The sequence below is a fragment of the Melanotaenia boesemani genome, chromosome 10 (assembly GCF_017639745.1).
Source record: "Melanotaenia boesemani isolate fMelBoe1 chromosome 10, fMelBoe1.pri, whole genome shotgun sequence".
NCBI classification, from domain to species: Eukaryota; Metazoa; Chordata; class Actinopteri; order Atheriniformes; family Melanotaeniidae; genus Melanotaenia; species Melanotaenia boesemani.
Window position 1 is genome coordinate 10489052 of NC_055691.1, and position 21026 is coordinate 10510077.

The window sequence follows — 21026 nt, forward strand, 5'->3', positions numbered from 1 at the left end:
CCCGCCACCAGGCATAAGCTACGAAGTCTCACCTCCAGACATGATTCCAGAGGGGGGCCCTTTGACCCATGCCAAGGCAAGGGAAACCTGGGTCTCACATTTTTATTCTTAATGGGGGTCTGCTGAGCAGCAATTTCCCTCATCTAGAAAGCTGTTTGCCTTGGGTGAGCCTGCTATGGGCCACGAATCTCCTGACAACATAGCTCCTAGGATCACTGGGACATGCAAACCCCTACACAGCAGCAAGAGGGGGGCTCTGGAAGGTGATGGGTTAGGGAGGTAAAAATCTTTTCACAAAATATTAATATGCAACATCTAATGTGTGCACGTGTAAATTTGTCTTATATGTGCTAAGATTACTTAATAATTGTGAACAGATTTAAGTGTTCATTTGCAAGAACTCAAAGTTCCTCACACAATTGTAAATCCTGTGTTCCACTTTTGAAAATGTTATGAAACAATTTTTTCTCCATACAGATCAAAGGAAGCAGACAGCAAACTTATGTAGATTCAGTACAACTTTATTGATGTTTTTATTGTTTACATGGTGGTCTAGTAGTAGGAGTCCATGATACGCCTCATGCTCATGAACCTCATGCCGCTCATGCCCATGCCCATGCCCATGCCCATGTTCATGAAGTTCCTGTACTCTCCAGGCCTGAAGTACATCATCCTGCCTCTGTAGTGGGGCTGCTCGTACATCAGCCAGTGGCCGTCCATCACGTGACAGGACATGCAGTTGGACATGCGGTAACGGTCCATGATGTTGTCGCAGTCGTCCATCATCTCATGCATCATACCACCGAAGTTATCCCTCTCATAGATCCTCATCCTGTAAGATCCACGGTACTGAAACACACCAATAGTCAGTAATCAGCTGTGTTCAGCTACAAACCAAAAAGTGACTTCTCATTTGTCTCATGTGTACTGTGATGTGATTAGTTGTGTGGTTACCATGGGGATCATGCGGCAGGACCTGATGCAGTCGCTCATGCCGAACATGCTCATGTAGTCAGCATACTCTCCCCTCCTCATGAAGTACTGGTTGCCCATGTAGTTGGTGCGGTCGTAGACCATGAAGCAGCCCCTCTCCACCCTGCAGGAGTGACACCTGCTCAGGTAGGAGGACATGTCGGCACAGTCGCTGCTGCACTCATAGGAACGACCCATGAAGTTTCTGTCCTCGTAGAAGACGATCTAAGGGGAGAGAGATTGAATGAAAAAACAGTTTTATGACTAATGAGGAGGCAGAAGCTTCTTCACACCAGGAGATCATATGACAGCCAGATAGAGGACAGTCTGCTGAGTAGAACACATGATGTGGTCGCAGTCGTCCATCATGCTCATGTTGTAGACATACTCTCCCCTACATCAGGAGGAATTAACATAAACTGGCTTTTTGGTTATTCTATGACACTGATGGGGTAACCATGACAACCATCGGATAATTCAGTACTAGGTGTTACTTGTGTATCTTCTGTCTTTAGGAATTAATGAGTGATAACAAGTTCTGATGATCACAATACCTATGAGCTTGTGTTTCTATTGGGCTACATTTCAGCCTTCAGTTAAAGGTAAACTGATAGACAGGTAAACGGTGTAAGCTGTGTGGTTCTCACCCTGCCCATCATGTTCATGTTGCTGGAAGTCATGTTGCCTGTTGGGTTGTTCAGCTGGTTGCTGCTGCTGCTGCTGTGGTGATGGTCCTGAGAGTGTGTGTTACCTGTGGAACAGCTGCTGCTCTTTATAGTACCTGAGCAGCTGAGGCCTTTTGTGCAAACAGCCTGAGCCAGCAGCACGTCATAAAAGAGGTGCTCAGCATTCGGCATTTCTCTTAGAAACTACAGACAAAGAGCCACAGACAGCAGCTGTGTTTCTCCTTCAGGCCTCTGTTCACTGTGGATGCGTCACTTTCTGGAACAAAAACCTGAAGACAATGACATGCTGTGACTGAAAACACACAACTAGCAGCATTTGTCTCAAACAGAAAAACTTTTATCTGTTTACAGATCATTCAGAAGTCTAAATGAGGCTGTTTCTGTCCTGAAACTGCAGGAACAAATTCCCAGCTTAAAATAAAATTTTCTCCCAGATGAAAACAGACCAAGAGACATGTTTCTAAAATAAAGGAATGATCATGGAGAGCCCCTAGATGCTGATAAGTGGGACATACTTTGTTCATTTTTAAATGAAAAAAGATTCTCGACAGAATTATAACAGACCAAACTTTATTGATCCATTTAAACTGACAGTGTGATATTCTGGTAGGTTTAGTGGTTTTGAATGATTTTGTTTTTCATTTCTCAATGAAACAAATCACATTAACAAAAAATATAAAGTTTTTCTTCTATGAAACAAACACAATATATCTGTATCTTTGGGTTTATTTGGGAGGTTTGGATCTCCATGTTCTGGCTGATGTCATCAGCCTTACTTCTTGCTTTGACGCTCTGCAGATTAACACCAGATTTTCACGATTGTTCATCATTGTTTTATGATGTTTCTCAGGTCATGTTTCATTCTTGCCTCACTCTGTTTACATTATGTTTTTAAGTTAAAAAACTAATTTGTTTTCCATGTGTTTCCTGAGCCTTGAGTGTGTTTGGTTCCTCACTGTAACCATGAATCATTTGTTCTTAAACCTAAATCAGTGTGAATGGATTCTGAACAGAATTAAAACAAGTGAAAAATGATTTATTTGGTAAAACATAAAAAACAATGTCTGTCTGATGTTTACATTAACATGTCACTATAGAGAGCAGCACGAAGAAAAGGGAACAAACATCTGTTTACTGGTGTCTGTTATTTAAATCTGTTTTACTATTTAAACATCAGAAATGAAGCAAACAGAATGACTGGAAAATAATAGAGATCCAAAGATTCCTCTAACACTGGACAGATTAAACTAATTTCTGAAAGATGACTGATTTCTAACTGATTACTCTCATTTCTGAGAGATTTATCTAACTTCTGACTGCTTACATTTAATTTCTAACTGATAACTCTCATTTTCTGATACATCTATCTCATTTTGGAGAGAATAATCTCACTTCTGAATGATTTATCTATTTTCTGACACATTTCTCTGATTTGGAGAGATCTACTTAATTTCTGACTGAGTTTTTCTAATTTCTGACCAATTTCTTTAATTTCTAAAAGATTGATCTATTTTCTGACTGATTACTCTCATTTCTCAATCATAACTCTCATTTGTGTCTCCCAAACTCTCTTGGATAGCTCCAGGCCGTGACATATTTACCTATGTTTTCTTTCATCTAGCCTTGTGATCACAATTGCACCAACAAAATAAGACCCTCATTTGACAGATTTATGTCATTTCTGACTGATTTTTCACATTTCTGACTAATTTATTTAACTATTGACTGATTACTCTCATTTCTGTGAGATTGATCTCATTTGAAAGAGGATAATCTAATTTCTGACTGATTACTCTCATTTCTCACAGATTTATCTATTTTCTGATTGATTTATCTACTGTCTGAGTGACTTATCTCTTTTCTGACTCATTCATCTAATTTCTATATGATTTATCTCATTTCTGACTGATTTATCTAATTTCTGGCTAATTATTCTATTTTCTGACTGATTACTCTCATTTCTCACAGATTTATCTATTTTCTATATGATTTATCTAATTTCTGGCTAATTATTCTAATTTCTGGCTAAATATTCTGATTTTTGACTGATTTCTCTCATTTCTGAGAGTTTGATCTATTTTCTGACTGATTACTCTCATTTCTCAATCATAACTCTCATTTGTGTCTCCCAAAGTCTCTTGGATAGCTCCAGGCCGTGACATATTTACCTATGTTTTCTTTCATGTAGCCTTGTGATCAGAATTGCACCAACAAAATAAGACCATCATTTGAGCGGATGTTTAAAGTCCTTTCGCATGGGACTGTGATTCGTGCTGTGTTTTTCTTGAACTAAAGACTGAAATCTAATTCTTGGCTTTCATCTTTGCCAAATATACCATGATAATAATGTGTCCCGTTCTTTAAATATCTTTTCATTTATTAGGATTGGAAGACTTTGGAACAAATACATGACCCTTGGTAACATTTTAATTTTCACCGACATAATTCATGATTCAACGTTTAGTAATGGGATCAGGATCCAGCAACTGATGTTCTCTTTTATTTTTTTAAGATAAGATAAGATAGCATCACCTCAATGGGGCCCAGGGGGCTGCTACAGATTTTATTCAAAATCTTAATAGATCTGTCCATTTTAAAAATACTTTAAATATATTTTTAATCTGTCTCTGCCAACAGACAGTGTCGTCTCTTTGGTCCATAGTGGTCCTTATCACCAGAACAAACAGGCCCACTCAGTTGGCCAGTGGTTTTAACTTGTGTGGTCATAAAACAGTTAGAAGCTGGTCAAAGCAGAGTTAGTAATAAAAAATGAGCATCTGTTGACCTTCAGTTTGTTTTTTATTCTATGAGCATTTAGAAGATAGGAAGAAACCTGTCCGGCTGCTTTTTATGGATTGTAGCTTTAACCCCCTCCAGCTTCATGCTCTAGCTGACCCCCCTCTGAACTTGACCGGTCTAGACCACTGTCTTCTGGTATGGATTTTAACTTCCTGATAAAGTGGACCCAGCAAGTGAGAGTTGCTGCTGGACAACACCTGCCAAGCCTTTACCATCCTCTACCAGCTCACTTCAGAGACATGTTTTATCTTCTCTTTTCATACATTATATACATAAACGACTGCTCCAGCCACCACATCAACAGATTAATCCGAAAGTATCCAGATTACTCAGTAGCTGTCAGCCTGCTGTCAGAGTCAGTGGTGTGAAGAAGAATGATTTCAACCAGAACCATGAGGCCTTATCATCTGCACATGACCAAGATTGACAGAAGAGTCATTGTAAGGTGTTCGCGTGTTGGTGTGTTACTCAGGCAACCAACAAAAAGGAATTTGAAAAAGAATAGATTTCATCTCTTACAACATCTGTTGTCTAAACTGGTTTTATTTTTAAACTTTTAAATTGACCTTCTCTGGATTACCTGGATTATTTTTGAAGTCTGAAGTGTGTATTTGGCCTTTTAACAAAATATTTCAAATTTTTTATTTATTTATTTACTTATTTATTTTTGTATATTTACCATTTATTACTGCATGATATCGCAGTATTGTATTTTTATTGTATCCACCAGGAGGCAGAAGACAAGTGTCAGATTGTGTACAACGAGGTTCTGAGTTACGTTTTTACCATAAAATGATGCAAAATGTCTTAGAAACTGTATGTATCAAATATGATACCATGTACAGCATTGTAAGATTAATAATAATGTAACGTAATTATGTAATAACTGTGGCTTCATCACAGCTCCTGGAGAAACATCTTTGTCATGTTCAGCACCTGTTAGATGTCAGAGTTCCTCATCCAGAGGTAAAAAAAAAATAAAATACAGAAAACCTTAGTTAAACAGACATCGCTTTATTGTTTCTCAGATCTGCAAGTTCACAGCTTTCAGTAGTAGGAGTCCATGATACGCCTCATGCTCATGAACCTCATGCCGCTCATGCCCATGTTCATGAAGTTCCTGTACTCTCCAGGTCTGAAGTACATCATCCTGCCTCTGTAGTGGGGCTGCTCGTACATCAGCCAGTGGCCGTCCATCACGTGACAGGACATGCAGTTGGACATGCGGTAACGGTCCATGATGTTGTCGCAGTCGTCCATCATCTCATGCATCATACCACCGAAGTTCTCCCTCTCATAGATTCTCATCCTGTAAGATCCACGGTACTGAAACACACCAGTAATCAATAATCAGTTATCAGAAATCAGTCAGCTGCTCACTGTTCAGCTACAAAACAGACGGTCACTTCTTATTTGTCTCATGTGCACTGTAATGTGGTTGGCTGGTTTGTAATCTGGGGGATCATGTGTACTGAAATGGGATTAGCCGGGTGGTTAAGTGCACTGTACCACTGTACCTTTCAAAGCCTCTTTGAAAGGGTTAACAATGACCACAGAGGCCTTCAGATGTGTACTGTGAGGTGATTAGTTATGTGGTTACCATGGGGATCATGTATACTGTGATGTGATTAGTTGTGTGGTTACCATGGTGATCATGTATACTGTGATGTGATTAGTTATGTGGTTACCATGAGGATCATGTATACTGTGATGTGATTAGTTGTGTGGTTACCATGGTGATCATGTATACTGTGATGTGATTAGTTATGTGGTTACCCTGGGGATCATGTATACTGTAATGTGATTAGTTGTGTGGTTACCATGGGGATCATGTGTACTGTGATGTGATTAGTTATGTGGTTACCATGAGGATCATGTATACTGTGATGTGATTAGTTATGTGGTTACCATGGGGATCATGTATACTGTGATGTGATTAGTTGTGTGGTTACCATGGTGATCATGTGTACTGTTATGTGATTAGTTATGTGGTTACCATGGGGATCATGTATACTGTAATGTGATTAGTTGTGTGGTTACCATGGGGATCATGTGTACTGTGATGTGATTAGTTATGTGGTTACCATGAGGATCATGTGTACTGTGATGTGATTAGTTATGTGGTTACCATGGTGATCATGTATACTGTTATGTGATTAGTTGTGTGGTTACCATGGGGATCATGTGTACTGTGATGTGATTAGTTATGTGGTTACCATGGGGATCATGCGGCAGGACCTGATGCAGTCGCTCATGCCGAACATGCTCATGTAGTCAGCATACTCTCCCCTCCTCATGAAGTACTGGTTGCCCATGTAGTTGGTGCGGTCGTAGACCATGAAGCAGCCCCTCTCCACCCTGCAGGAGTGACACCTGCCCAGGTAAGAAGAGATGTCGGAGCAGTCGTTGCTGCACTCATAGGAACGACCCATGAAGTTCCTGTCCTCGTAGAAGACGATCTAAGGGGAGAGGGATTGAATGAAGAAACATACTGATGAGGAGGCTGAGGCTTCCTCACACCCAGAGATCAGGTCATATGACAGCCAGGTTGTTCAGCTTGTTGGAGGTGGTGCAGGTTGATCATCATGAGGGATGTTTGTCAGATTTTTTTATTTATTTATTTTTGTGAGAAACAGCTGATCTGCTTTCTGGCGAAGATTTGAGACCTGATGCTGTTCAGCTGTCAATCATTAGATCTGACAACTGATCCAGTTCAACCTGACCGGGAACTACCTGATCAATAATCATGTTTGTTGTCTGTGTGCGTGTGAGTGTAAAAAGTGACCAGGCAAAGAGCAGTGATGCATGCTGGAACTCACCCTGCTCATCATGTTCATGTCGGTGGCGGACATCTTGGCTGGCGGGGGCTGCGTTGCTCTGAGCCGGTGACAGTGGTCTGTGCTCCTACCTGTGACCTCGCAGCTTTTATACACCTGAGTGTTGCTCACTGCTTTGTGTGTCAGAGTGCTGATTCAGCACATGTTTTCTGTCACACACACACAAAGCCTCTTTGAAAGGGTTAACAATGACCACAGAGGCCTTCAGCTGCTGCCCGATCAGCACTTTCACCAGAAAAACAGACTACATGTCTCCACCTTCAGCCTTTCACGTCACTGCTGCTGGAACGTCCTGAGAAGGTTCAACACCTTCCTCACAGTCACATCATCATTAGCAGTCTGACCTGAAGCCTTCATCCAACATCATTTCTCCTGGTGAAACATGGGGCGTTCCTCAATGGGTAGACTGGTCGTCTTGTAGACTGAGGGTTGCCAGTTCAATCCTCGGCCTGTCAAGAACATGTCGAGGTGTCCCTGAGCAAGACACCAAACCCCAAATTGCACCTGATGGGTCATGTTTAGCACCTTGCATGGCAGCTTCGGCCGTCAGTGTGTGAATGGGTGAATGTGATGTGATGCGCTTGGGGAATCATTCCAGGTCCAGTAAAGTGTTATATAATGTGCTATATAAGTGCTATAGAAACACACACCAATTACCATGTACATGTTCAAACAGAAATATAACTCAGAAGCAGAGTCGGTCCAGTTCTGAGTGAGAAAGTGAGAAGAGGGTCCATCATCAAACCTCTGGTTCAGAAGGAGCAATGTGGTTTTGTTCTGGTCGTGGACCAGCAGACCAGCTCTACAACCTTAGCAGAGTCCTGGAGGGTGAATAGTAGTTCACCCAAATAGTCTACATGTGCTTTGTAGACTTGGAGAACACGTTTGACCAAGTTCTCTGAATTCTATGAGAGTTTCTCTGGGAGTATGGCGTACTGGACCCCCTTGTATGAGCTGTTTGGCCCCTGAACAACCGCCGGGGAATCCTGGTCCTTGGGGCCACAGTCCTCCAGGTTTTAGATGTTTCCCTGCTGCACCACATTTGATTCTAATTAGATGGATCTGGCAGCCTATCAAGTTGTGCACCGTGACTCATTCATTTAAACCAGGTGTGTTGGAGCAGAGAAACATCTAAAATTTTGTAGGATGATGACCAAGGTTCCCCACCGCTGTGTTAGACTGTGTCCCCACAAGTGTCTTCAGTTTTCCCCTAAGAGGAGCTCATTGTGCAGAGCCTGCACTGTAAAATCTAACTAGTTGGCTTTACTAAAGAAAATCTGCAAACTCACTGCCTCAAAAAACAAGTTTTCATTAACTTGAAGAAGTTTATCCCTTAAATACAGTTAGAATTTTATACCTTCACAGTATGATTCAGGTCACTTTTTACCCGGACAAAAAATTTCCTAATAGGGACTGTTAAGAAAAGAATTTGAACTTTAGATCTAGTTAGAACAAGTATTTTATCTCACAATAATAAATGTATGATTAATCCTAAGTTAGTGTTTTAGTAAGTGAGAAATGTTTTTTTTTACATCAGTCGTTTTTTTAAGGTAAACATCACACCGTATCATTTCTGTTTTTTAAAGGACAAGAAAACATAAAAACACATGATTTGAATATATTTTTTTGCATTTGAAAATTGTAGGAACACTTTCAACCTGTTTAAAGTTTAAATATTGTTACAATCATTATTGGAGGAACCACCGTCTCCTCCACGTCAGCATCAGTCTCCTCATCATGGAAGACTAGATCCAGGACTTGCTGTGCTTTAAACATGCTGCCATGATGTCATTTAATCAAATGCCAGCTGAGGAACATTTATAATGTTATGAACCCCACACCACCACCACCCAAACAAAGTGATTAAAAGGTAAATATCTGTTTTTACATTCCAGGTGTAGATGATGTGTCTGTATAAAGCCCTCTGACCTCTGGATGACTTATTTTCCTCATGGACATCATACATGATGACTCCTGTGTTGTTTCACTATTTCACTGTTTCCACCTCAACCTGTCAAAGACCAGCAGGCATCTGTCTCTGTGAGATCCTGGGCTAATGTGGTGGGAACAGAGTTCTCGTAACAGAGTCAGGGTCGCCACTGCACCATCCAAGATATAAGCCAACATGATTTGTAGTTTCACAAGATTCCCTAAAACAGCCATTTCCTTTCATCTGGTGAGCAGTGGTGAAAAGTCCATCCACACAGACATGGGTCATCATTTATCCCAAACAGTTTCAGTGTACTAAAACACCTAAACACTAAAGCACCTGAAAAAAGGTGTAGAATTTCAAAATAGTTTCATTTTTAAATGGTTTGGCTTTATTAAGGAGACGTTATCAACTTTCAGGCTAACAGAACGCTGTTTAGGGCAGTTTTACTAATATTAAATGTCAAAAAGGGTCAAATCAGACCCTCACACTATGGAAGGGTTAATGAACTAGAATGATGTGAGTTTTTAGAAGTTAAATTACCTAAATCTGATTTCGGTGTAGGTTTGTGAGGTTGTTGAAAAAACTTGATAAATTCCTCATAAATTAGAAGAGAAACTTCTTAAACTTTGTTTTCATTTCCCACCTATGTGATGATTCTAGTCCAGCTTCCTTCAAGTCAGCGATGAAGTGTAAAAAGTTGCTGCTGTGCAGCAGGAAGTTGGTGTGGACGCAGTTTTATCTAAAATAACCTCAAACCACGGAGCTCTCTGTTACCCGCTGCTATATTTAACATTTTATTATTCTTAAATAACTTATTGTTATTGAATATGAATCTAAAAAGGATTCTGTGGTCCTAAGGGTGCAGACTGAGATGGAAAAGCGGTTTTTCGTGTCTGCTGCCCATTTTGCAGAAAGACCTGAAACTTCATGACCTGGTTAAGAAAATGTTGGATGATTTGGAGGCAGTTACGTCTGGTTGGAAATGTTCTGCTTTATATGAGGATTTTCATTTGTTTTATATTCTAAATTTGGTTTTAGTTTCTTTTTAAAACCTCAGTCGTTTGTATGCATGTTGTTTGTGTGTTTGCACATATTTAACTGTGCTGCTGCCATCTTGGCCGGTTTGTACTTGGAAAATAGATTTTTAATCTCACTGATGGTTTTTCTGCTTAAATAAATTAGAAGAGAGAAACAACAGAACAATAAAAAACTAAACAAGAAAAATTTTCAGTTTGTATGACTGGAAAATTTACATAACTGTACAGTTAATTTCTTTCTCTTTTTTTTACCTCTTACTGTAATCAATATTTAGGATATACTGTGATCTGTCTGTACTCTTCTAATATTGCTGATTGACGCATCATTTCCTATAAAACCTTAAACCCTGACTGAGGCAACTGTGCTTTGAGGCTGATTATTTGTGTGCTGTTACTTCTAAATGTTAGGATACAACATAAGGAGATAGTCTGCATTGTGGAAAACAGGAAGGACAGAAAGTTTTACTCGTAGATGAAGACTTTACAGTCTTCATCTATGAGTATTAAAAGTTTTATAATAAACATAATAGTTACCATGGTTGCCTCAGTGATGAGCAGGAAAAGATAAACACTTATATTAATCCTATATTTATATAGAATATACGTCATACATGTTTCTATGAATAAAAATAGGTTTATATGTAAATTTAGATTTGTCAAGTTTGTTTTGTCCTCTTTTTTTTTTTTTTTTTTTTTCGGACTCTCTGATCTTATGGGGCATAAAGTCCTGGTTCTGGTCCTCTTTGCTGTGTGTTCAGATCTACGTGGTCCTGAATCTTTGACGAGCTGCAGGACCAGAACTCAGGGCTCTTGCAGGGACAAGCTCCTCCCGTCTGCTGCGTCTTCAGCCATAAAACAAGCGTCTCTCTATACCGGCATGCGGGTCTTGGTTTCACTTCCCACTCCGGATGCAGAGGAACTTCCTCCTGCCTGCACTTTTATGTCAGGACCTTGTTGTCGGACTATATAAGACCTCCTCTGAGTTTGAGGGTCTCACCGAGACCAGAACCAACTAAACCTGGACTCTGACGATGAAGCAGAACTCCTGAGCTCCGGATCTGCTGTGATTCTCCTGGTTGTGGATCAGCTGTGAGGATCTGATGGCAGAGCTAAAGATGGACCGTGAAGACCCGAGTCAGACCCCAGGTTCTGTTCTTTGTGGTGTAGCTGTGTTGTGTTGATCTTTTCTTGCTGGTAAAGGAACAACTCAGGTGTTTCTGACCTGTTGGGCCGTCTTCGTGTCACAGCCTTTAAAAGTTAGCACCATCTAGTGGTGGAGGAGGAGATGACAGCCATGAATGATGAGTTTATGTTCAGCTCACTGATATTAACTGATTACCTTAAATGTAGCAGGAACTGTGTCTGGACGAAGTCTTTGCTAAAAATGTCAGAAATGAACAGAATTCCCAACTTTAGAAGGTTTATTGTTAGAGCTACTTTTTTGTTTGTTTGTTTGTTTGTTTTATTGTTGTCTTGGTTAGGAACTCCTGATGATTGTCCTCTTAGTTTACCTGTAAAAGCTGTAGGAAATTCTCTGTTGTGTTTCTGTACAGGTGTAGCAGCTGGTTGTCTGGTGTTAGGTTGGACTGAAGGGTTGTTGCTTCTGTCTACTGTATCTTTATCTCCTCTTTCTTCGTTCTACTTTCCTTTTTACTTCTCTTCATTATTTGTTTTTTTCTGTCCCCTCTTATCAGGTCCAACAAAATTACATAAATTCCACAATTCAAAATAAACAAGATTAAAATAGATACATACAGATTATCAAGAGGAGCCTTTTACCCATCAAGCTCCTCTTGGCAAAGCAAATTTGTTCAGCGCAACAAAGCAGCCAGACCATCATTCTGCCTCCACCATGCTGGATAGGCCAAGGTAAAAAACAAACAAACAAACAAACAAACAAAAAAAAACCTTTATTGTTACAACAAAGAAATAATCCAGCAAACACTGGTTTACTGACTGGTTCCGGTCCATTTAGATTCTATTAAACCCACTGTGATCATTTACAGTCCATACTAGAATGTGTTTCCTCCAACTTCATCAAAAACCATCAGACATCTGGTTTTTAGTACAATCCCGGATCTTTCTTCCTGACTCGACAGAAATCAGGTTGCTGAGGTGTGTCTGTGTGTGTGTGTGTGTGTGTGTGTTAGATGATCTCCCCAGCTGTTCCAGTTTAACCACTAAGGAGCTGCAGCAGAACTGGAGGCAGGAGAAGCAGAGAGAGCGACCAGTCCGGCTGCTATTTGAGATCCCATCTACTCGGATTGTGGAACAACATCTGAGCAAATATGTGGTGAGACGCTGACATACAGAACCAGCACCTCCTTCATCAGGACATGCTCCTCCACCATCCTCAGATAGGACTGATACTGTAGAAAAAGTCCAGGATCCAGAGTTCCCTGTTCCCTGACTATGTTCCAGACTCTATTCCAATCTATGTTCCAGATTCTGTATCCAGACTCTCTTCCTTCACACTGTCCTCTGACTCATCCAGATTCTGTTCAGTGACTCTGTTCCCCTCTTTTCCAGATTCCATTCCTTCGCTTCGTTCCATGACTCTTTTTCAGATTCTGTTAGAGATTCAGTTCCACACTTGGTTCTTGACAGCTGAAGTTTAGCTTCATCCCATTTCCAAGAGATAACAAAACAAAATCTAATGTACTTCCTGTCTGTGTCCAGCTGTATGTCGTCATGGTGATGGAGCTCTAAAGTACTTCCTGTCTGTCTCCAGCTGTATGTCGCTGTGGTGACGGAGCTCTAAAGTAGTTCCTGTCTGTCTTCAGCTGTATGTCGTTGTGGTGATGGAGCTCTAACATACTTCCTGTCTGTCTCCAGCTGTATGTCGTCGTGGTGATGCGCTCTGGCAGCTTTGATTCCCGCCGTGTTTCTGTGGAGCGTCGCTACAGCGACTTCTGCCACTTCCACCAGAAACTTCTGGCGGAGTTCGGGGAGGAGCTGGAGGAGGTTCTTCTGCCCCGAAAACTTCTGACAGGGAACTTCAACCCTGAGAACATCTCTGAGCGTCGGCTGGCTCTGCAGGACTACCTGGCGAAGCTGTACACCATTCGCTGCATCAGACACTCCGCTCACTTCTCAGAGTTCTTCACCGACCAGGAGCTGAGGCAGGCCCATGTACTGCTCAGAGCGGGTCAGTTTCCAGCAGCTCAGCAGCTGCTGCAGACAGTTCTGGAGATCCAGGAGAAGCTGTTACCGTGGCAGAAGCCCACACTGATTGTACCAACCCTGTGTGCCCTCAGCGTGTGTTACCGGGACCTGGATGAACCGGAGCAGGCGTTTGCCACCGCTCAGAGAGCCCTGCCTCCGGTGAGGCGCTACAAGCTCCAGGTCTACAGAGCGGCTCTGCTGGAGCTGCTGGTGGACCTGGGGTACCAGCTGGGCAGACCGGTGGCCCAGCTCCAGGATGAGCTGACCACCCTCAGAGATGCTGAGAGGGGAGAGGTCTCCCTTCGCTCTCTGAAGGAGGTGGTGATCCACGAGTTCATCTGAGCTTCACACAGAGACTAAAGCAGACGGACAGACTGGAGACAGCATCTGAAAGTCAGACTGATGGTTGGAACGAGGTGCTGCAGATGTTACCAGGAGATGATGAAGACATCTGTCTCCGCAGGTTAACAGTCTGCTGTGGGGAATGGAGAAGAAGGTTCTGGTAAGGATGAACGAGGTTGGAGAGGAGCTGAGGAGGAAAGACATGGAGGAACCAGGAGGAGGATGGTTCTAGATGTGAAACTGAGCTGGGAGCCTGTTCAGGACTTTGTTGGGTAACCCAAACCGGAATCCATTGTGGACTGGATCACAGCCTGATGGATCAGCAGAGCTGTGAGTCCAGTTCTGCAAGAGATCCACCAACATGTTTCTGTAGCGGTAAACCGGATCAGATGGACTCAGACTCAATAAACAGCTGATTCACTAACAGTTTCTGAACAAACCTAATGAGTGAGAACCAGAATCAGGTGGGTAGTTAATCCAATCACACGGGTTAGTTAGTGAAAACCAGGCTGAGCAGAGTGAACGTGCTCCATCTCCTCTGCAGAGGAACCAGTTTCACCACACGTTGCTCAATAGAACCTGAAGAAGAAAGACTTCTGTCTCCTTCTGCTTTTCTGCTGCAGGGAGTTTACTGAAAGTGATCCTAAAAACGCCACCAGGATTCAGTTAGAATTCATCCCTTTATTCCTGGACAGGAAGGAGAGAGATGAAGCTCAGGAAGTGAATTTTGTTTCTTCTTTTTTATCCTTTATTTAAGCAGAAAAAAATCCCACTGAGATTTAGAACCTCTTTTTCAGGGTCATGGCCAAGATAGACAGCAGTTACAAAATGACACATTATGCAAAAAACACACATCACATGGGTTAGGGTGACGTATTACTGCTTCATATGTTGTGTTGGATGGAGTCAGTCTTCTGTATTACAGAACTAAGGACAGGAGTATCTGACGTCAAAAGACAAAAACTGATGTAGGTATTAGTAATCCCAACAGAACATTTTCTCCATCAGACGTCACATTTGTTTCTCTGCAGGTTTACAAAGATCCAGATTCTCCATGTTCCTGAAGAAACACCTCAAAGTTTCAAACGAACCTGTGAGGGTGTAAAATGTTGTTTATTGTCTGCTCACTGTTTTTATTAATTTTATTCATGTGGAATAAAAAATCAACTCTGCTTTTAAATGAAACCGTCCAACCCTTCTGATCATCACTGTGTCCATCTGAGGTAAATAAACTGATGTAAACAAGGGAAAGAAAATCTGTATCTTGAGTGAAGTTGGAGCAGTTTGGACAAACAAACTGTGATCAGTTCATCTGTCAGTATGTTTGTGTTTGCAGGAGACGGCGATAAAACCAAATGTTGGTGGAAATCACACACGCTAATCACAGAACAATGTAAAGTTTTCATTATATGGTTTATAGTTTTTAGGAAATATCATTTTGAGAGGGGAAATAAAATTTTGACTTGTGTGGCTTGTGGCTCCGGTAGACGTTTTGTACATTGGTCGAATGAAATAAAATAACTGCACTATGCACAGTGATTGACAGGTAAAATCAAAAGTTTCCATCTTAAGAAAGCAATTGCTTTAAGAATTTCCGCCACAGTGTAGGTACTTACAAGTTAAGAGATTTCTTTGAGAAAGCGATTAAACCAGATCTTCCCCAGGAACTGAATAAATAACCTGCCACAACTGTGTGTAAAAGCAAAACTGTGAGAGTGATTAATGACTATATCAGTCTATTAAAGAACAGAGGAACCTCTATAATGTATATTTGGGACAGATGGGTTAAAGAGAAAAATATAACTAACTGAAGAAGACTGGTATATGTTCAGCGAACCACCACAAGCTCAGTGAACCACCACCAGCTCCAGGACATGGAAAGACTTTTTCTGGACAAAAGTTCATTACTCCTTTAACTAAAAACAAATATTTACAATAAACATACTGGAGACAGTCTGGGGAGCAGAATGGAGATCATTCTCATGTTTTTTGGAAATGTACTGAAGTAAAAAATGACTGGAATGATGTATGGGTTATACATTGAAAAAATACTGGGTTATAAATGGTCATTGTCAACCTGTCAGAAAAGTATAGAGTGAGTGAGAGTGAGAACAGATTTCTGGTTAAAACCTCTTCCAATTTGAGGAACTGGATGGACACAGTTGAGATTTCCAACTTGGAAGGATTCCCACTGGAGACTAAAACAAACTTAATTTCATGCCAAATGGGACAAATGGATATGTAGTGACATGAAAATGAGGGGGCATTATTTTAAGTATTTATTCTTTTATTCTGTATGTACGGATGAATATATTCCCAAGAGCTATAAAGATCAGAGTAACATCACATTTCACTAGTAATTTACAGCAGAAATTGGTTCAACTCATAGACTGTATATAAAACTGCTCCTAAAAACTACTATCTGGGCTCGATTAGTTGGACTGCTAACTACTAGCCGCTAAGTGCTAGCTGTTCGATTGTTTCAAACTGCTTCAACTGCAGCTGCGTGTAGTGCGTGTGCAGCCCCAGGTCGTGGTGTTAGCTTGGCGGCTAATTCTGAAACTAACATCCAGAAGCTTATTTCGGTTAGTTAGTTATTTAGGTTAGTTAGTGATCTTGTGTCGTTAGTTATCTGTTAACCTGTTAAAGATGGCAGGCGACGCTGTGAAACTCTCCAAAAACCTGATGCGTATGAAGGTTGGTATTAGCCAATTCTGCTAGCTTTCTGAGCTGTCAGCGCCGAACTTCGTTGATAAATCTGTAAATTAGACGTTTCCGTTGTAAAAGCGTGTGTTATGTGATTCGGTTGGCAAAAAATGAAGTAATTACGTCGGGTCTAAATTAGTCATTAATTCGGAATAAATGAAAATGCAGAGCTGGTATTTTAAATAATTGTTTACTAATATTGTTATTCAGATCATATCGGCGGAACTTTAATCATGTATGATGGCACGAGTGGTATTTTTGTGCTGTAAGAAGTTGATTTCAGTTGTTAGTAATTGTTTTTGGTTTTACAGTTATTTCTGGTATTGGTCATGATAATGTACAGCTGATTGATTGATGACAGTCAGTGTGAATCTATGTGATGATTTCTGAGTTAAACTGATTTCTTTTCTGTTTCTTGTTGCAGTTCATGCAGAGAGGTCTGGATGCTGAGACAAAGAAGCAGCTGGAGGAAGATGAGAAGAAGATCATCAGTGATGAACATTGGTACCTGGACCTGCCAGAGCTCAAAGCTAAAGAGTAGGTGTCCAAATGTCCTGATGCAGCTGTGAGCTGAACGTCTGCTCAGGAAAATGAGGTTCAGATGGATGAAGAAGGTGTGTTTTCTCTGTCAGGAACCTGATCATGGAGGAGAAGAGTTTTGGACCTTGTGAGGACCTGTTTTTTGGCCGGCTGTCATTCAGAGGCTTTAACCCAGAAGTGGAGGTCAGTGGGTCTTCGTCGGTTCTGATTTGTTTGGTTTCTGCTTCATCAGCTGATCAGTCATTGATCTGCTTCCAAACTGAGAGCTGATGGATTTGTTTATCAGGGCCATGTTTTGACTTTCAAAATTAAGTTTGAAAATCACAAAAAAACAATCACATGGTGATGATCTTTGAGGACAGCCAGTCTCTGCATGTTTCAGCTGTTTGCCTGTCGGTTGCAGAAACTGATGGCTTTGTTCAATCCAAAAGCTGAAAAGGAGGAGGAAGAGGAGGAAGATGTGAGGCGGATGCAGACGGATGTCACAGATGAAGAGATGGCTCTGAGGTAACTACAGGTCATCAGAGGAAGGAGTAAAAAAGCAGGAAACTGAAAGATTCTACATGGGGAGGGAAAGTTTACTGATGTTCTACAGAACCGGAACTCAGATCCATAGAGGGCCGCACGATATCTCCAGTTTCTTAAATTATATTGATATATTTTACAGGAGAAGTATGATTGGATAACATTTATTTCAATTTAGATTCAGGGTTGAAAGTATTCCAGCATGGTGCCAGATCTCTGGCGTGGGGCGTTTTTGTGGATAAAAAATAACTGAATAACTGCGTGTGCAGTAATCGCCACGTTGAGTTCATCTACCAACTGTATGAGAGGAAAACAGCTTTGCTCCCAGCTAAACACTTCACTAACCAATCAGAAGCTGAGCGAAGAACATGATTGGTTGAGAGATCCAGCTGCAGTCTGGACTAACGCAAAACCAAACGATGGATCAGAGACGTTGATGAGCAGCTGTAAACGTGGACTAGGCTACATCAGGTTTGCTGGTGGGTTGGCTGGAGAAGCCAACCTGATCAGTAGCTTGTCATTGATAACCTCATGTTGCCGAAGTTAGTTTCTGATCTGTGATGTACATAAAGGGGGATCCCAGTGTTTTTGGGGGCCCACATTAGACCAGGTCCTGGTAAAAAAAAAAAAAAAAACTACACACGATGTTCAGATCTGGACTGAATTATTCTACAGAGCTCATACATTCATTATAAAACATTTTATTTTATTAGCGAAAATGTAAAAGAGGCTTGTTTTAACCACCTTCTGACCCTTGTTGCTTTCACTGTCTGTCAGGGAAAACCATGACTGATAGTTGCTGTGAAACAGAGCGGCCTGTCATGTAAAAAAGGGAAATGACTTAGAATAACATGTTTTGTGTTAAAGTAGAGACTCCTCAGACACATGAGGAGGTTTTTCATGATTCAGCTATTTAATCCTTTTTTAGAGCCACTTTCAGGAGTATTTCCTAATCTTTTAGACAACGTAGGTGTTTCTGTCAGCCTCTAGGCAACCGCTGAACATCTGGGGGAGACTTGATGTTCAGGTGGTGTCACACCGACGGGAAGCTGCAGCAGTTTCCCTCCCATCTTACTTTTCTTCATTGGGCTCAGAGACCAGTTCACACCCTCATATGAGCAAATTCCACCACGTATCACCATTTTACAACTGGTTTAATTTAGTTCTGTGATTCCAACTTCGTTCTTCATCGTACCAGATGCCCACTGTGCTGATCAGAGCCAATCAGAGGAGAGAAGCCATCCTTTCTCAGCCTTTAATAGGCTTTTAATCAGAAACATTCTTCCCTGAAAGGGACTGAACACAGAACATTCAGATGTTCACAGAAGCTGAAGATCTACACCTGCACCAGAAAAACGTTAGGAGCAGCGACCAAGAAAAAAACGTTAGTCGCATTCGAGAAATTTGTAGTCTCACATGCAGCAAACTGCAGAGGTCAGAGTTCATTTAACTCTCATCCAGATTTTCTTCGTCCAGTTCAAAGACGGTGAAAAACTCTGAAACTGGTGGAGATAACAGATCACATCCACATACAAACAAATCCCACCGTTTTCCAGGTTTTCCAGCTGATTCCAGTTTCTGTGTTTTGTTTTCCAGGTACGAGAGTTTAGTTGGAAGCATGAAGAAGAAGTTCGCAAAGAAGCGAGAGAGAACGTTGATTGAGGACGTGAACGACAACGAGACGGGGACAGAGAGGAAAAGGACGTTTGTGAAGCCTCAGGACTGAAGATATGTGTGTGTGTGTTTTTACGGTTTGTGTGTCAGGATTAAAGTCCAGCTGTCCTCTCTCCATCCGGGTCCAGATAAATGGACCAACCCGCTTTGATGACGATGATGAGACAGATTTAATGATGAAGATGGGGGTCAACATGGATGTCTGAGCTTCTCATGTTCAGTCCTCTTCATCAGACTGGATGTAAATGTGCAGGACTTCCTCCACAAAACCAAGGAGCCTCTCCTCTGACCCGGAAGAACTGTGGACCGGTTCACGGAGGTCCTTACAGAACCAAACAGCTCCCACGACGTTCCCAAGATCTGTTTTTTAATTTTTTATTCATAACGTTTCTGGAGAAGTTTGAACTTTTTCTAAATAAACCAGTTTGAGGTTCTGAGTTTGTCTCATGAAAACACAGTGATCTTCTCTGCTGTTCGGATACATCCAGAAGGAAAAATATAAACAAAAACAATGCAGGTAAATAATAAGCTGAAGGACAAAAAGATGAAAATAAATACATGCAGCCTTAGAAAGAAAATAAATCTGATTCTGAGATCATAGTGACGATGAGATCTTAGTTTTGATGCCAATACTGGCAACAAGAACGGATAAGTAAATAATAACGGACTCAGCCAGCCAAGACCATGAGGGCAGGATCAGGTAGCTGATGGGGAGGATGCCACCCAGCCCCCATCACCCCAACCTCTAAATACCAGCCGCCATCATCCAAATGCCACATTTCTCCTCCATTTTAATTATTTTTGTCTTTATCCTGAAATGTTTAGATGCATTTAAAGGTGGCCCAGTGTGCAGCCTGTGTCCTGTACTGGAAGAACCCACCCAGCACCCGAGTCCAGCTGATTCTTCAAACCTGAATGAAAGTCTGTCCAACATTTGAACTGCTGAGAGCTCAAACGTTGGACATACAATACTGATTCCGATACAGAGTACGGATCTGATACCAGTGTTATTTTATTAATAGAATTATTAATTCTATTTTATTCTTCAGCTTCACGTGACAGTGTGTCCAGTAACAATACTTTGGGTTAAATATAAGATGAGCCATGAACAGTTAGTGTCCTCCTTCTCAGATGAATAACAAACAAGCGCAACAAGAAAGACGGCTCTAGCACCAGAGAAGCAGCCGGTCAAGGAACAACAGGCGAGAGAGGAGGAGGAGAAGCATATTAATACAGAACTGCAGGACACTTTTTTCTTTAAATGAAAGCGTGCTAGTGTTGAACCCTCTCACTGGGAAAAGCGTGGGGATGGGGAAAAATTAAATCAGGTTAAAAAAATGAATGCAATTAATTACATAAATTAGTCACTGCTGTTGATGCTTATTTTTGACAGAATTAATATTTATGTAATTTATGTTTTATTAACACATGAAATCCATGATGGCCACATAACTTTAATTATTGAGTAAATAAACTCAGATCAAAGAATTTCTATTAAAAACTATCTTGAAATTGGAGGTACAGTGAACGTTTTCCACAAAGAAAAGGGGCCGTTAATCCAGGACAATAAATTCTAAGGCGTTTGTTATTGCGTGTGGTTGTGATGAACAGAAAAAAAATTATTTAATTATGATTAATTATGTGAAATCATTCATTTAAAATTAAATGAACAATGATTCCGTTTCCATGGTATTAGACAGAAATACTCCCCGAGACCGATCCTTTTACTTTGGTAGGATCAGCAAGTATTTCTGATACTAGTATCGGTATTGGCCCATCCCTATTTGAAAGATGGCAAGAAAATAATTAA

At 41.0% G+C, this 21026-nt stretch overlaps 5 protein-coding genes across 5 annotated transcripts in view; 2 read left to right on the forward strand and 3 right to left on the reverse strand.

Annotated features, from left to right (window-relative positions):
* The window catches only part of LOC121647505 (NACHT, LRR and PYD domains-containing protein 12-like), a gene marked incomplete at its 3' end in the record, with an annotated part of 791953 nt that overhangs the window by 570380 nt on the left and 200547 nt on the right, over positions 1–21026 (reverse strand). The gene's annotated exons all lie outside the window — the stretch shown is intronic.
* Positions 553–1712, reverse strand: LOC121646977 (gamma-crystallin M2-like). Its single transcript, XM_041996140.1, has 3 exons — positions 1620–1712; positions 955–1197; positions 553–849 (listed from the first exon to the last, which is right to left on the reverse strand). The coding sequence occupies exons 1-3, from the start codon at positions 1650–1652 to the stop codon at positions 553–555; spliced, it is 573 nt and encodes a 190-aa protein (XP_041852074.1). The 5' UTR covers positions 1653–1712.
* Positions 5505–7329, reverse strand: LOC121646978 (gamma-crystallin M2-like). The gene is made up of 3 exons (XM_041996141.1): positions 7277–7329; positions 6674–6916; positions 5505–5783 (listed from the first exon to the last, which is right to left on the reverse strand). The coding sequence occupies exons 1-3, from the start codon at positions 7307–7309 to the stop codon at positions 5505–5507; spliced, it is 555 nt and encodes a 184-aa protein (XP_041852075.1). The 5' UTR covers positions 7310–7329.
* Positions 11160–14413, forward strand: snx20 (sorting nexin 20). The gene is made up of 3 exons (XM_041996133.1): positions 11160–11410; positions 12415–12557; positions 13100–14413. Exons 1-3 carry the CDS (start codon positions 11365–11367, stop codon positions 13769–13771), a joined length of 861 nt encoding a protein of 286 aa, XP_041852067.1. The 5' UTR covers positions 11160–11364; the 3' UTR covers positions 13772–14413.
* mphosph6 (M-phase phosphoprotein 6) lies at positions 16244–19653 on the forward strand. Its single transcript, XM_041996145.1, has 5 exons — positions 16244–16468; positions 16902–17014; positions 17110–17200; positions 17421–17524; positions 19139–19653. Exons 1-5 carry the CDS (start codon positions 16421–16423, stop codon positions 19266–19268), a joined length of 486 nt encoding a protein of 161 aa, XP_041852079.1. The 5' UTR covers positions 16244–16420; the 3' UTR covers positions 19269–19653.

What these genes read in the sequence shown, in the direction of transcription:
- mphosph6 (XM_041996145.1), top strand. Translation starts at nt 16,421, where the DNA reads ATGGCAGGCGACGCTGTGAAACTCTCCAAAAACCTGATGCGTATGAAG. An exon ending in AAAACCTGATGCGTATGAAG is followed by an intron (nt 16,469 to 16,901) that starts GTTGGTATTAGC and finishes TTCTTGTTGCAG; the next exon opens with TTCATGCAGAGAGGTCTGGA. An exon ending in GATGAAGAGATGGCTCTGAG is followed by an intron (nt 17,525 to 19,138) that starts GTAACTACAGGT and finishes TTTGTTTTCCAG; the next exon opens with GTACGAGAGTTTAGTTGGAA.
- LOC121646977 (XM_041996140.1), bottom strand. Translation starts at nt 1,652, where the DNA reads ATGACTTCCAGCAACATGAACATGATGGGCAGG. An exon ending in ACATGAACATGATGGGCAGG is followed by an intron (nt 1,198 to 1,619) that starts GTGAGAACCACA and finishes CTCTCCCCTTAG; the next exon opens with ATCGTCTTCTACGAGGACAG. An exon ending in CCTGCCGCATGATCCCCATG is followed by an intron (nt 850 to 954) that starts GTAACCACACAA and finishes GGTGTGTTTCAG; the next exon opens with TACCGTGGATCTTACAGGAT.
- snx20 (XM_041996133.1), top strand. Translation starts at nt 11,365, where the DNA reads ATGGCAGAGCTAAAGATGGACCGTGAAGACCCGAGTCAGACCCCAG. An exon ending in AGACCCGAGTCAGACCCCAG is followed by an intron (nt 11,411 to 12,414) that starts GTTCTGTTCTTT and finishes TGTGTGTGTTAG; the next exon opens with ATGATCTCCCCAGCTGTTCC. An exon ending in AACATCTGAGCAAATATGTG is followed by an intron (nt 12,558 to 13,099) that starts GTGAGACGCTGA and finishes GTCTGTCTCCAG; the next exon opens with CTGTATGTCGTCGTGGTGAT.
- LOC121646978 (XM_041996141.1), bottom strand. Translation starts at nt 7,309, where the DNA reads ATGTCCGCCACCGACATGAACATGATGAGCAGG. An exon ending in ACATGAACATGATGAGCAGG is followed by an intron (nt 6,917 to 7,276) that starts GTGAGTTCCAGC and finishes CTCTCCCCTTAG; the next exon opens with ATCGTCTTCTACGAGGACAG. An exon ending in CCTGCCGCATGATCCCCATG is followed by an intron (nt 5,784 to 6,673) that starts GTAACCACATAA and finishes GGTGTGTTTCAG; the next exon opens with TACCGTGGATCTTACAGGAT.